The sequence below is a fragment of the Sceloporus undulatus genome, chromosome 2, assembly GCF_019175285.1.
Source record: "Sceloporus undulatus isolate JIND9_A2432 ecotype Alabama chromosome 2, SceUnd_v1.1, whole genome shotgun sequence".
In the NCBI taxonomy this organism is placed as follows: Eukaryota; Metazoa; Chordata; class Lepidosauria; order Squamata; family Phrynosomatidae; genus Sceloporus; species Sceloporus undulatus.
The window spans coordinates 262,667,520-262,682,515 of NC_056523.1; the positions used below are offsets into that span (position 1 = coordinate 262,667,520).

At 37.6% G+C, this 14,996-nt stretch overlaps 1 protein-coding gene across 2 annotated transcripts in view; it reads left to right on the forward strand.

Annotated features, from left to right (window-relative positions):
• Window positions 1-14,996, forward strand: part of CEP120 (centrosomal protein 120) — a 44,525-nt gene that overhangs the window by 5,913 nt on the left and 23,616 nt on the right. For both annotated transcript variants that reach the window (XM_042454109.1, XM_042454108.1), the window contains exons 2-11: window positions 1,281-1,437; window positions 2,141-2,255; window positions 4,054-4,195; window positions 6,939-7,084; window positions 9,331-9,528; window positions 10,998-11,225; window positions 11,456-11,660; window positions 13,011-13,179; window positions 13,327-13,476; window positions 14,360-14,542. In XM_042454109.1, coding sequence (XP_042310043.1) covers window positions 1,281-1,437; window positions 2,141-2,255; window positions 4,054-4,195; window positions 6,939-7,084; window positions 9,331-9,528; window positions 10,998-11,225; window positions 11,456-11,660; window positions 13,011-13,179; window positions 13,327-13,476; window positions 14,360-14,542 — 1,693 coding nt within the window. The remainder of the gene's footprint in view (window positions 1-1,280; window positions 1,438-2,140; window positions 2,256-4,053; window positions 4,196-6,938; window positions 7,085-9,330; window positions 9,529-10,997; window positions 11,226-11,455; window positions 11,661-13,010; window positions 13,180-13,326; window positions 13,477-14,359; window positions 14,543-14,996) is intronic.

Genomic DNA, 14,996 nt, shown 5'->3' on the forward strand with positions numbered 1-14,996 from the left:
CAGAATAAACATCCTTTGTTTACTCAAGAACAGTTCCCATTGGGGTCCAAGTGTGCACAGAATTATAGCCATAATAGGTATATGTCCTTGTATGGTGTCGGTTTTTCAGTGATGGCTGCCCATGGGTTCCAACTTTGTGCAGGAAGAGATGACTCAACCTGAGATGGATTGGGGAGACATTTTTGCATATGGGCTTGCAGGGAGCTAGGGAACCATCTTCATTTTGTTACAGCATTCTGGTGTTGATTTCTGATGTGAATGATCTAGGCTATGGCTAGAACTTGTAGCTTCAAGTTCAGAGTGAGCTGAGGTAGATGCACCGCTTCCGTAAGGGGCCTTGAGAGAGTGGGAACGTGGGCTGGCTCACCTCTTGAAGTAGCCAGGCTCCCAGAACTGTGATGGTGATCATGAGCGGCCCACGTTGCGGGTCTTCTAGATCTTTCTCCAGCAGATGGGATGATTGTGTTTCAGCAAACCTTGATCCTTGACTATGTCATGCCAAAATATTCTAAAAACAATAAATGTCTGGCTAGTTGAAGTCTAGCGGCTGTCTCTGTGGGATTATTGCTTTACTGTGGTTCACCATTCACTGCGGACAAAAACGTTTTTAATTTTTTGCAATGACTGGGGTAAGGATTCTGTAAAAACCAGTTCCCTTCTTTTCACTTTGAGAGTAGTGTTTTGTGTAATGAATAACTCAGTCTTTGTAGATGCCTGGATATTTGTGATAACTGTAAGTTACTTTGCTGCTGCTAATAGATTTGGAATTGTATTGCCTGTGTTTTGTTTCCGCTTGTCCCTGGTTCCCACATGAACAAGACAGGAAATGGCCTCTGCATGCACTAATATCCTTATATACCAGTGAGTCCCAAATTTTGGCCTTTCAGTTCTTTTGGATTTTGGCTCCCAGAATCCCAGACCATTGGCCAAAAGAGCTGAGGCTTCTGGGAGCTGAAGTCCAAAACACCCAGAGGACCAGATTTTGGGAATCGCATCTCTAGACTATCTTAACTAACAACAGAAGTAACATCTGAGATGGAAAGCCTGTGACTCTGACATTGCTACTTGTCCTCTTGCATGATTTTTAACAGCATTGCCTGATAAAGAGGCCAGTGAAGCGTTGAAAGCTTGCATGATGTAGTATTTGGGTATTTTACTTGGCCCAGTAAACACATTACTATTTTGTGGATTTGGAGTTTTGTTGCATTTTGTAAGTGCTTGTGTCATGTTCTAATATTAGACTGTCAGTGTAATCCTAATTTATTTTTCTCCTTTTCTAGGACGTTATTTTCCCAAACGTCCAAAGCATATGCTGGTGGTAGAGGCAAAATTTGATGGTGAACATTTATCTACTGACCCAGTACAACATAGTGATCAACCTGAATTTGCCACAGAATTAGCTTGGGAACTTGACAGAAAGGCACTTCACCAGCACAGGTTACGTTCTCATTGTTTTCTGAATTATTTGATTTTGTTTGCTTGCTTCATATTTGTCAAACTTTGCTTATGGACTTTCCCCCAAGACTTTGCTGGAAAAGCCAACGGGCTGCATATTTTAAATCCTTATTTGATATAACTCTGTGAAAGAAATTTCATGTTATTTTCTTCAGTGGCAATCTGTATTGTCTCATATGTTTCATGTCAAAAAATAGATTCATCTTTGATTTATCTTGTTAAAGGATTTATTAAATAAACACAAAAGCAGGGAGAGCATAGTATCATCAGACATTCTGCCAGTCCCTTCATGTGAACAGTAACTTTCTGAAGAAAAGGCCTTTTCTGTACATTGGGGAAACTTTCTTTTTCAGAGAACTCTTTTCATGAGTAGAGTGAATGTGCTTTCCCCTGTTTGTGTTGATTTTGTAATGCCTGAATTCGGTTTATATTCAGTTGTCATAATATACCTGGAGCCCACTTTAAAAAAGATTTCTATAATAATGGGCCATATTATATTGAGCACTATAAACATTATATGGCATTATAAATACCAAACTGTGAATAAGATAACATTCTGGAACAGTAGCTCACAGATGAAATCTGTTGGCAAGGATGTATCACATATGCCACTGGGGAACCAGAAAGTGGCAAACACATTTATAAATCTTTATTCTTCATGGATTCTGTTTTTATTTTCTTGCAGATTACAACGTACTCCTATTAAGCTACAATGCTTTGCTGTGGATTCTTCAACTGCAGCAAAGGAAACTATAGGTTATGTTATACTTGATTTAAGAACTGCTCAGGAGAAGAAACAGGTATTATTTTTGACATCATATTGAAAGTATGATCCCTAACAAATATTCCAGAATAAATTTTGATTAGGATTATAGTAGCAAGTACATTTCTATACCGCTTATCAGTGCACTTAAGCACTCCCTAAGCGGTTTACATTGTGTAAGCTAATTGCCCCCAACAACTCATTTTAGCGACCTTGGAAGGATGCCAGGCTGAGTCAACCCTGAGCCCATGGCTGGTATTGAACTTCGAATTTTGTGGTTTGTGAGTAAGTGGCTGCAGTACAAGCATTAACTACTGTGCCACCAGGGCTGAATCACAGATTTCTAGACTTAATTTCTCACTGGTCTGATCAACTGTAGTTTTCTTGGTACAGTTTTAGTTTCAAATAACTGAATTGGGGCCGGCAACTTGTGACCCTCTAGATATTGGACCATAATTCCCAACATCCCTCACATTTGGATATTCAGGAGCTGATAGGTTACAGTCTAGCAATACCAGAATGTCCATACATTCCCATTTCTGCACTAAATGCTGTTTATCCATCAGTCCCTGCATGTAAAGAATTGCCATGTCAAAGGGAACGCTAGACTAAAGCATTATTCCTTATTTTTGTACTTTGTTTTCTTTGTGTTAGAAACTTCTTGTGAACATGAGAACATAAGCATGTGATGTTTACAGTTATGAAGTAATTTCATAGAACACTGGACTTAGGTTTATCAAAATTCCCTGAAGGACCAGATATGAAACCCCTAATGACAACTTGTGCAATTGTGTCTAGAAAGACAGCAAAGTTGTATGCATTTATGTTATCTCTTGTCCAGTTTGAAGGCTTCTGTACTAAGAAATAAGTATAATTGTAAATTGGTAGTTTGAGTCAATGACCGACTTGCTAAAATGATTATCTGTTACAAAGTAAAAGTTAACAGATGGCTGCTGTTAAAGGGATTTGTGATTTTCCTTTGTCTTTTTGTAATAGGGTAAATGTGAAACAAAACTTTCCAACTATTAAGGACACATGTTATATACAGTGGTACCCCGGGATACGAATGCGCCGCCTTACGAAATTTCCGGGTTACGAAAAAAATCCATTCAAAAAAACTGTTCCGGGTTACGAAGGTTATTTCGGGTTACGAAAAAAATTTTGGTGCTTTTCGGCGCTTTTTCGCACGAAATCGCGGCTTTCGCTATTAGCGCCTATGGGGTTTTTTGGCTTGCGAAGATTTTCGGGTTACGAAAGCGGCGGCGGAACGAATTAAATTCGTAACCCGGGGTACCCCTGTATTTTTTATTTTGTGGGCCAGTGTTAACTAGCTTCTCCTCCTCCCATCAAAAGAGAAGATCCATTGTTATAAGCCATTGTTATCCTGTGAAAAACAAACTGCATTCAGACATTTCCATGAATAAATGGAAATGCACATAGAGTAGCTGGAAATATTCTAAGTGTGATTTATAGCTGAAATTGCAACAATAAGGTGTAGATGTACACTGTTAATGCCATTTTAATGTAATGTGAATTCATGTCTTCCACTGATTATCTTTCCTACAGGAGAGGGGACATTGCTTCTGTTCTTATATCTAGATTGGCCCAAAACCCTCCTTAAATCCTTCCTTATATTGGGGGAACTGAATAAAAAAGCATCGGTATAAGTGTTATAGCCATAATGACCAATAAGAATGATTTGTCTTAATTTTAAATGTAAGATCTCTGAAAATATGTTTTTCAGTTTGGCAGCATTTTATTTGGTAACTATTGTATATTTACAATTTGGTGTACACATTTTCCTCAACTTCTTTGTTTTGTATGAATTTCTGCAGCCACCAAAATGGTATCCTTTACTCAGCAACAAATACACCAAATTTAAATCTGAAGTACAACTAAGTCTGACATTAGAGACTGATACCAAAGCAACTGTGGATGGTTTTAAAGCTAAGGAGGCACCCCCCAGAGCCATGACAGGTTGGTATAATAGTAAAATCTTTAACAAACACTATAGTGTTCTTGAAATTCTTAAGGAATCCAAGATTGTGTAAAATCCTAAGACCCTAAAGTATTATGATAATTACAGTATTACCAAACACTGGCAGAATGTTTTTGTCTTTGTTTTATTATTTCTGTTTACAGAAAATTCATCAACAGTTCTGGTGCTGAAAATGAATTGCTAGGCTCAGCATCTATCCAGAAGCACTCTTTCTTAATTATATGTATACCTCTACCACCATAGCACTATTGTGCCCCTTGAGAGTAGTAATTAATCCTATATCATACAAGCCTAAGACTGACCTCTCTTGCTCATTTGATAGATGATTTCTGAGTACTTATGATCAATCTGGTCTTTTTAGGAACTGACGTCATGTTTGCTCATTTTTAAAACTGTAGGATGAATGCAGTTTGATACTGCTTTAACTGGCAAGGCTCAGTGCTGTGGAATTCTGGGATTTGTAGTTTTGTGGGCTATTTAGCTGTCTGTCAGAGCTCAGGTGCCACAACAAACTACAGATCCCAGGGTTCCATAGGATGGAGCCATGACAGTTAAAATGGTGTCAACTTGCATTAATTCTGCAGTGTGGCAGCAGCCTTAGGTATAGTGTTTTGCTTATAAAGGTATTGACTGTATTCACTGATAAACTGATCTGTTTAGATGGTTATCATAATACTGTAATTCCTAAAGTTAAAAAAGAAAGTATCAGGGCTAAAGACACTTTGGATTTAAATTCAGAACATATCAATGTTCCCTTTCCCTGTCCCCACATCTTGTGATACTAATTATTGGAAGCATGAGGATAGGGTACATTATATGTTGGAATCTGTTACATGAGAAAATACAATAGCATTTTGAAATACAAATTTTTTAATTCATTCCTACACATTCATTTTTTCTATGCTGTCATTTTATTTTCCCTATTCTTATTTCTCCATTCTGTCTATATGTTTATAATTTTATTTTTTATTGAAAATAAAATAATCAATCAGTCCTTGGTACTGAAATAAAGCCCAGGAGAAACGAACACATGCACCTATCCTATTTAAGCTTATGCTCTTTATTGACTTTTCATCTTTCACCTTTATTTTTCAATTGGTTTTCTATCCTAAAGCTTATTTAAATTATTTTGTCAAGATTAGTAAAGTACAACCTCAGTGGAGTGTTTCAAATGGTGAGTTTTATTTTCATTTCTACATTTTATAGCCTTACTCTCCTTTATTAGTTGTATTTGACATTTGGGGGAAAATAACAGAATGAAGTCAAGCTATTAACACTCTGTCTTGAGCATGGATGGTATAAATTTAATTCATTCAGATGAATATTTCTATGTAATATAATTCCCTTTTTGAAATAGATACTGTTTCATCTCCAGGAAAGTTCAAAGTGCTGATTATGACCTATAAAGCTTTGTATGGCTTATGTCCAGACTGTCTGGACCATGTGTGTCTGCTCTTTATGGGGTGGGGCCTTGTTTAGTGGGATATAGGGAAAAGCCTTTTTGTAACTGCTCCTAGGAACTAGAACTCTCTCCCAAGGGAGGCTAGGTTGGCTCCCACTCTGCTGTTTTTTAGCCAGCAGGTTGAGCATCTTCTTATTTCAACAGGTGCTCAGCCTTTAACTGGTTGAGGCAGAAAAATACTCAGTGGTTGTGCTATATTTTTTAAATATGTAATATGTGTTGAATGTATGTTTGTTTTAAAATAAATTTTCAATTGGATTGGTTGTCTTATCCCTTTAACCTTTTGTGCTTCAAACTTACATTGTAAGCCACTTTGGGTATCATAAATAGAGAAAGATGGGATATAAATTAAATCTAGATTTCAGAGTATGGAATGATTTATTTTTTAAAAAAATAAGAGACATTAATTTCTGTTTTCTGCCAGAGTAACAAGTTAGTTGTTACTTATTACTTTGAGAGAAATATACTCAACACTTTGAGAGTAATGTGGTTTTTATGTGCTGCTATACACTTTTTATAGTCATTTTACAACTGTACACTTAAATATATGGGCCCAAATTCTCCACCATGATGTTTAGAAATAGGTTAATCTCCTACACCAAAGAACTGCTGATATTGCGGTAATGTATTTTTAATTAATATTTTATACAGAGAGCCTCCACATTTGGTGGGGTTAGGGACCTAGCACCCCTGGGAAAGTAGGAAAACTGCAAATAAAAAACACTATTTTTTTTAAAGCTGAGAGCACACCTCTCTAGAAATATAAGTCCTCCAGCACAACTCTGTGATCAACATCTGCCAGAAGTTAACTCTAAAATTGTGCTGGAAGATCTACAAATGCCTAGAAGAGTGTTTTCTCTAGGAATCTCTCGGTCTTCCGGTATGACTTCTGGCATACTGACTATAGGAAGACCTAGAGATTCCTAGAAAGAACAACTGAGCAAATAATCAAATCCACAGAAGTCAAAATTACAAATGTGGAGTCCTGACTGTATAAGTTAATTACATTAGCTATTTAATTTAATTATTTTAAAGTATTCTTTAATGTAATTGTTTTATATAATTAATTGTTATACACTCATTACCAATCCACATTACCACACTGCATTTATTCAGCACCATGAAAGCTCAGCACTAGTAGGATTTCTTGATGACACTGATGACAGGTATTCTCAGAAATTTCTCCATTGTAGGATATGAATTCACACTTCATACTTTTGTCTGAAAACTAACTGGGAAAAATCAATTTTCTTTTTAAGTACCTCTGAAACTCCCTGGATTGGACCCAAAAAATCTTGTAGCAGTGCTGAATGAAGAAGGATATCATCAAATTGGACCGGCAGAATACTGCAGAGACTACTTCATTTTGTCTGTTACTGTTGCATTCGCCACACGATTAGAACAGGTAACAATACTGATTCAGCTTCTTAATGCAGCTGCTTTTTCTTTGCCTTAAAGACTGAACGCTGGTAGTATGAGAGATGGAAACCATTTCTGAAAATGGCTAATATGTTATTTTAGTCATTATGTGTGTGTGCATATGTACGTATCTGAGTGTATGCATCATGTTAGTGTTAGTCATTGTACAGAAAGCTCCCTCTTATTTGACAGACTAGGGATCATCACACTGTCAAAAAGTGGAAATCATTGAAATGTGGAATCATTCTGTACTTTGATCCCTAACCGGTCGAATTAGTGCAGGAAACCTGTATCACTGTTCGGAGGAATGATGTTATGGTATGATTTGCATCTGACCTGGCTGAGATTCCTGCCATTGAGAAATGTCTCCTTCATTGACAGTGGGAAGGAGAGCAAGGCTCAAGGAACTGCTGTGTCCTTGTCTTTTCCCATTAAATAGGGCAAATAATGTGGCTGGTGCAATTGTAGGATCACCCTGCCCTTTGCCAGCTAGTTGTCAGCAACAACCACAACACCATGTTCTTTGTCCAAAACCAGAGAGTAGAAGCTGTTCAATCGAGGCACCACTGAGTGACTGGGCTCTTTATTTCTCATCCCTCCTTTTGCCATTGTGCTGACTGGGGCAAAGTCTAACAAAGAGGCAACTTACCACAATTCACTCTTTGCTAGACTTCACACTGGTCAGAGCCATGAGGGGAGGAGGGGAGGAGAAGGAAAAACAAGCCCAGTCACTCAGCAGTGTCTTGGTCAAACAGCTTCCACCCTTTGGGTTTGAACAAAGAACATGGTATTGAGGTTGTTGTTGCTGTTGTAGTCAACTCTCTGGCAAAGAGCAGGACAACCCTACAGTTATGTGAAGGGAGAGGCGGGAAATAAAAATAAAAATTATTATTATTATTATTATTATTATTATTATTATTATTATTATTACATTGCTTTCCTTTGTTTAGTAAGAAAACGTTAGGGTTTCGATACAGCAATGTCTCAGACCTCCATCCCACTGTCATCCAGCAGGAACAACATCTTCCACCTTTCCCTGGGCAAGGGAGCGGAGAGAGCCGAAAGGAGCCAAAGCAGCCATCAGGCTGTACTCTTAGACTGTTTCGTAGATGTGTGTGTGTGTGTGTGCGCGCATGTGTGTATAAAATGGAGAGTTCACCTGGGAGAGGCCCCACCTACAATTTTTCAACCTTTTAAAATTACATTACTGTATAACCAAAAACAATTCCATGCATGCTCAAAGGAGTTCTCCACGCATCAACTATACAGGTTCTGGGGATAATTTAGAACAGTTGAAAGATCGAGTTGGTGGAAAATGAGGCACTGAAAGGGGGGAGACACTGCTATTGGAGTACCATATTTCCAATGTGTTGTTGGTCTTAAAAATAGAAAATGTCCAAAAGTACCCCCTTTTCAAAGTTAGCATTTTTGAAATGGCAAGTAAATGCCACTTTGTGCATGAACCATCCTAAAGTATTAATGTTAAAAGGAAAACAAATATATCATTGTACCCTATTACTACAGGAAATCAGCAGGTAGCATTATTGTATTACTTCCTATGTTTGAATAGAGCTTCCAGCTTCCAGATGATTGATATGTGGATGATATCATTCTGCTACATTGGCTATGCTTAATAGTTTGATGGCTTTTCTAATCTTTTGAGTCTGTGTTACGTATTTACCTTTAAGATAGCTGCAACTAAAAGTGTAAACAAATCCTAAAAGTACTGTAATACTTGCACTCTCTTGATGTTGAGCAAGCAGGGGAAATGGGCATGGTATCTGCAATCTGACCATGAGCTGACATCACTAATCCCTAGTGTTACTGATGTAATGAGCAAAATATTTAAATACTTAAACCATATTCCATATTCCATGGCAGGCTGGCCCAATGTCATCAGGGGCTGGCCTGAAGACAGAGTGCCCTCCCTCCATAACTGTCATCTTTCGGCCGTTGAGGGAGAGAGCAGGCCGGCCCAGCGTCATCAGGGGCTGGCCTGAAGATACAGTGTATCTTAATTGTAGATTTTTCTTGTACTGTTATATAATTTTCTTGTACACCGCTATGATCTATTTGGAATAGCGGTTTATAAATAAAACATATTATTATTATTATTATTATTATTATTATTATTATTATTATTATTATTACAAATCTGTCTATGTGAGAAAAGCTGCTGAGCATTTTTAAAGGAGCTATACTTATTTCATTTACTCCCTTTGTTTATAATAGCTAATACCAACCACAATGAAACTTCCAGAACGGCAGCCTGAATTTTTCTTTTACTATTCACTACTGGGCAATGATGTTACCAATGAAACATTCACTAACTTGATGAATCCAAACTTTGAGCCAGAGAGAGCATCTGTTCGAATACGCAGCAGTATTGAAGTTTTAAGAGCATATTTGCTAGCTCATTCAAAGTTGCAGGTAAGCAACTATGGTTTCTCTGTTGTTAATTAGCTTTTAGTTGTTTATACAGTAGTTTGGAGCTTCCTATAAAGTCCAAAATACAGTTTTAAAGAAAATAATCAAGTCATAATCCAAGAGGATGTTTTTGCTGGCAGGTATTCTTCTATCGTGCAGTTGGGATAGACCAGTGCACCTCCTTGCTATTGTCCCCTTGCTCACCAAACTCTGCACCAGAGAATGAGAAGTTCTGGAATCAGTTCTGGGACAGCATAGTGGGTTGCATAGAGAAGATGGTGCTCATCCGTTGCACTGGCCGATGAGCACCAGAGCAATGTTCATTTTATCTTTATTATTAATAGTTACATTTATATCCTGCCTTTCCTCCTGTGAGCTCAAAGGGGCATACATATATTCTCTTCCTCTTACCTTTTTCTTACAACAACTGGTTATTATTATTCTCTTTATTTATATGATGCCTTCCTCCTAGCACAGGGACTCAAGGCAGCTAACAAATTTAAAACAGTCTAAGTTAAAACAGTATAAAGCATTAAAAATACAAAATTTAAAAAACAATTAAACAATTCAAACGACTGAACCAGAGTAACAAACTGAGATCCATTATTTAGTGAGTTCTTGAGCAAGCTCCAAGTCTCTCAAGTCCCAATCAACTGTACCACACTGGCCCCCTTATATGTTTCTAGGCAAGAGAAAGGAAAATATTCAGTTAATATTGGGGTTGAATATCCCACAGTAGTTGACAGCTAATCATAGCCGCATGTGTCATGCATACCGACATTTTGGACCAAAAGAAGATGAGTATCCTAGTCCAGCAGTGAAGGTACATGGGTTCCGTGTAAACCTATATGGTAACATACTCGTGTTGGTAAATGTACAAAGTTGCTCTTACAATTACTGTGAAAATTTAAGCCTATGCACACTGTAGGAATCACGAAACTGATTCAATTTCTAGATCTGTTAGTAAAATCAGTTGAAGTTGCTTTGGATTGTTGGTTATATGGTTGGCTCTTGATATCTGCGGGCTTGCCATCCATGGATTTTAAACATCCACAGACACAAGCCTCATTTCTTTAAATGGACGCATGTGCATGCTGCCGCATTAGTCGCCATGCACATGTTGTGTCAGCCATTAAGGACAATGTGACTCAAAGTCCTGCATTTTTTCAGAATGGATCCCCTGTGGATACGAATGGTGGAATGTACCTTTTAATACCCTGTAGTAAGGCCAGGTAGAGTTTGTTGCAAAGTTTTTGGAGGATACAGCAGTTTGGGTAAAATTAGATTCTTTCAGTAAGCTAACAAAGTTTTGATTTCTATAGCAGCTTCTCTGATACTGCAAGCGTATCCCTTCTAAAGATCTGTTTTTTCCCCCACTTAGATGTAATCATTGGCTGGTTTGGTATAAATATTGTGTATGCTTCCTGTTGTCTATAGCCCAGTTGTTTTCAGGATGCTCTTTTGAAAATTAGATCCATCTTTGCTGTGGAAATCAGTCTCTTGGAAGCACTGAGGTACTTCTAGCTGGCTTGCTGAAGAAGGGAAATGTAGAAATCCAGCAACATCCAGTAACTATTGAAGGAGCATTCATTCTTGTTCCACCCAACAGAACCCGGCAAAGACTGCCCCCATTGCCTTTGGATACGGCACCCACTGTCGGGGTATCAGTATCTCTACAAAAGGATAGCAGAGTTTCACAGGTAGAACTCATTTTTTTCTATAACTGACTTACTTTTTAATGGAGCAGTATAATAATTAATAATAATAATTAATAATTTGTTTTATTTATATACCGCTATTCCAAAGATCATAGCGGTGAACAGCAAGTAAGCTAATTAGCAAGTAATAGAAAATATTTAAAGAGTTGTGGTATTATAGCTATTTTGTAAGTAAATGATATTTGAATATTAATGAGACTACATTTTTTCAGCCTACAATCCACACAGTTTCAAGGGCTGACTCTGAAACTGTAAAAAGGGCTTTGTCTCCTACACAAGATAAAGAAAAGAGACCTGAACACACTTCCCATAATGCACTACCTCAGATTCATCATTCTCCTCCTGTAAAAGAGGATTCAACTGAAAGTGAAGTGGAAAGTCTTCAGTATGACAAGAATCCAAAGCCAGAGAAGAAAGGTAGGTGTTAAATAGACATTAATTTTATTAACTATAAAGCTATAGCTGTATTCTCTATTACGAATATATTCTTGGTAGGTTTTTTTAAAAAGATAAGATAGTATCTTATCTGTTGGAAAGAGGTAGGTGATGCTACACAGTAATCTGAGGAGGTTATCGCATTGCTTTTGCTCCTGCGATAGACTCGGAATGTCACTGTACGCATTTCCCCATGACTGGGCAGTACGCAGCCCATGTGCAACCCAGCTTCTCTGGGCTTCTCCCGGGTCTTTTCAAGAACAGGATTTTTCCATTCAAAAAGCTGTAGCAGAAGTCTGGGTTGCACAGAGGCTGCATACTGCTCAGTGATGGGGAAATGTGATAAAATCTGCCTCCTTAAAGAATACATCCCACGTCTATTGTGGGAGCAAAGCAATGTGATAAACTCCTAAGTCAAGAAGACTGGAAAGATCCATTTGAGCTTGAAGGAGTGAGATGGTGTCAAAATACTATTTGGTACTTTATGAACAGAATACAGAGTTCACTTTAAGGTCATGATGAGGAGGCTATTTGAAATGTAGAGACCTTTCCTTTTCCATGTGTGTTAGCTTGCTATGTAAATCAGCCACCATAGCATGGCTAATCTTCAAATTGTCATACATATTTGGCAGCAGACTGGCGGGGTATCTTGAATTTATGTTGTTCTTTGTTGCTGCTAGTGTATATTCACTTCAGAATTTAGGTCTAGAAAGGAAAGAATCATAGAATGGAAAGGGATCACCAAGATCTTCTGGTCCGTTCCCCTGTCCTGCAGAAATACACTGCATCCTAAAAGATGGCTATCCAACCACTACTGAAAGACCTCAAAAGAAGTATTCATCACCTTCCAAGCCAGTCTGTTCCACTGCTGAATAGCCTTTAAGGTTGAGAGGTTCTTCTTCATGTTTATGTGGAATAATTTTTCTTGTAATTTGAATTCATTAGTTTGTGCTCTTGTTTCTAGAGCAGTGAAAAATAAACTTGCTCTGTCCACTACATGACACTCCTTCAAATATTTAGGGCTAGCTATCACATCACCTCTCAGATAATCTCTTCTCCAAGCTAAACATGCCCAGCTGTCTAAGCCATTGTCCATAGAGCTTGGTTTACCATTTTGTTCACTCTCTTCTGGGCATGTTCCAGCTTGTCGCTATCCCTGTTGAAAACAGTTATATCTAGAATATTGTTGAAGGTATTGACACATATTCATACCTGCTAGATTGTCTGACAGATACAATGTTTAGTGACATTTAGGAGAATATCATACATATAATATTTTAACAAAACAGAAACTAAAGTGAATTTCTAAAAGTTGTTTTGTTTTGTTTCCAGGGTTGAATACCCAAATACCTGTTTCCCAGAGTCAACACATCAGTAGTTCTGAATCTACTGCAGCACCAAAAGTTGCTGTTCCAACAGCTGCCCATCATTTCTGCTTCTCACTAGACCTAAGAACTATCCACAGTTTGGATACTGGGTTTCCAGTCAATTGCATGTTAAGGTACATCATGTTTTAGATGATACTTCAAATTGCCGATCTTGACATATCTTTAAGTCACGATTGTTAGCTAGAATTATATTTACTTAGTATTTGAGGCCACAATTAACATGAATAAAATTTTGTTTATTATGTTTTCATCCTCAATAGGTACTCATATCCATTTTTTGGCAGTGCAGCCCCTATTATGACAAACCCTCCTGTGGAAGTAAGAAAAAACATGGAGGTGTTTCTTCCCCAGTCCTATTGTGCATTTGATTTTGCAACGATGCCTCATCAGCTTCAGGATACTTTTTTCAGGTGTGTACTGGGATATTATTTTAAATAGTTTCTGTATGTTTGGATGTATGTCTATGCAAGCTATCTGTCAATATTGAAATGCTTTGGAACTGCAGGTTAGCTGTCTTTTCTCATTCATAGGAGCGGTACTTTATTTCAGGTGTTTCATCTCATTAAGCTTATATAGTGTCTGCTAATGAATTTTGCTTAAAACCCCCATAATTCCATTCCTCAATTGTTTACTTTCCTTGGCAGTGTGGAAGTTAATTTACATTCCTACTGAAGGAAGGGATCCATAGCTGTACATTCTTGAGAAAATAATCGTCTATGTAAGGTCTCCATGCATTACGAATCCAGAGTAATGGGAGGGAGGAGTAGATACATTAGAACATTTTAGGATGGGCTGTTACTATTGTTAATAGTGAAATATTAAGGATAGAAACACCATGAGACAACAACTACATTATAGATTTTAACCTAGCATTGTTGTTTGCTTTCAGGAAGGCAAATGATATAGTGGTAGAAATGGTGTTAAAGTATGTAATTCAAGGGGTTGCACAGACAGATTGAATTTAAACAAGAGTGCTATACAAATCTGCAAACTTTACCCACATGCAGGCTAGGTTCCTCTCACCGCTGTCTGCAGCCTCTGAGTGGCCTTTCCAAGGGTTCTCAGAGTTGCCCTGGAAGCATTTAGGCTGCAGGACAGGCTATAAATGCTCTAAATAAATGAACAATAAATTTATTGATGGAACTTTGTAGGAGAGAGGTTTCTCACTTATGTCAAAATGGTTTGTATGTGTTCTGTTTTGTTTGTTTTTTAAAAGCTGTGCAGGAGATGATATGTCAGTCAGAAGAAAAATGCAGATTCCTATCTGATGCTTACATTCTTTTGATATTTAAGGTTACCATTACTGGTGGAGCTGTGGCACAAAGATAAAACAACAAAAGACTTGCTTCTAGGAGTTGCAAGACTCCAACTTTCAAATGTTTTGGCCATGGAAAAAACCCGTTTTCTAGGTGCTAATGGGGAGCAGTGCTGGCGTCAGACTTTCAGTGAAACAATCCCTATAACAGCAGCACAAGGGTATGATATGATGTGAAAAATTGGACATCCTCTGTTAAATATTATATTAGCTTATTGAAGGGGTTTTTTTTTTTGCCTTAATCAAAATTTGACACTTATTTTTAGAACACAATTTTGCATTTCACTCTTTCACCCCCCAAAAAAACTACTTGAAAATGATTTTTTTTAAAAAGTGTTCCTTTTGATTTAGCCTCACTATAGGTCAGAAAAGGATGGTGAGCAGAATAGTTTAGGAGGCTGTTCACAACTGTCCTCTTGTGGTAGAGCTCTTTTTAAAAATAATCGTTATTCAAAAAAATTGCCATCAATACAAATGCCATTCCCATTTACATTTATCACACTGTCACTTACAACATTTACACTTACATTTATCACATTTAACAAGTTTTCTCATTATACCTACCAATATCTCCACTCCAATACATTCAACTATCATGCATATTTTCTAATTAAC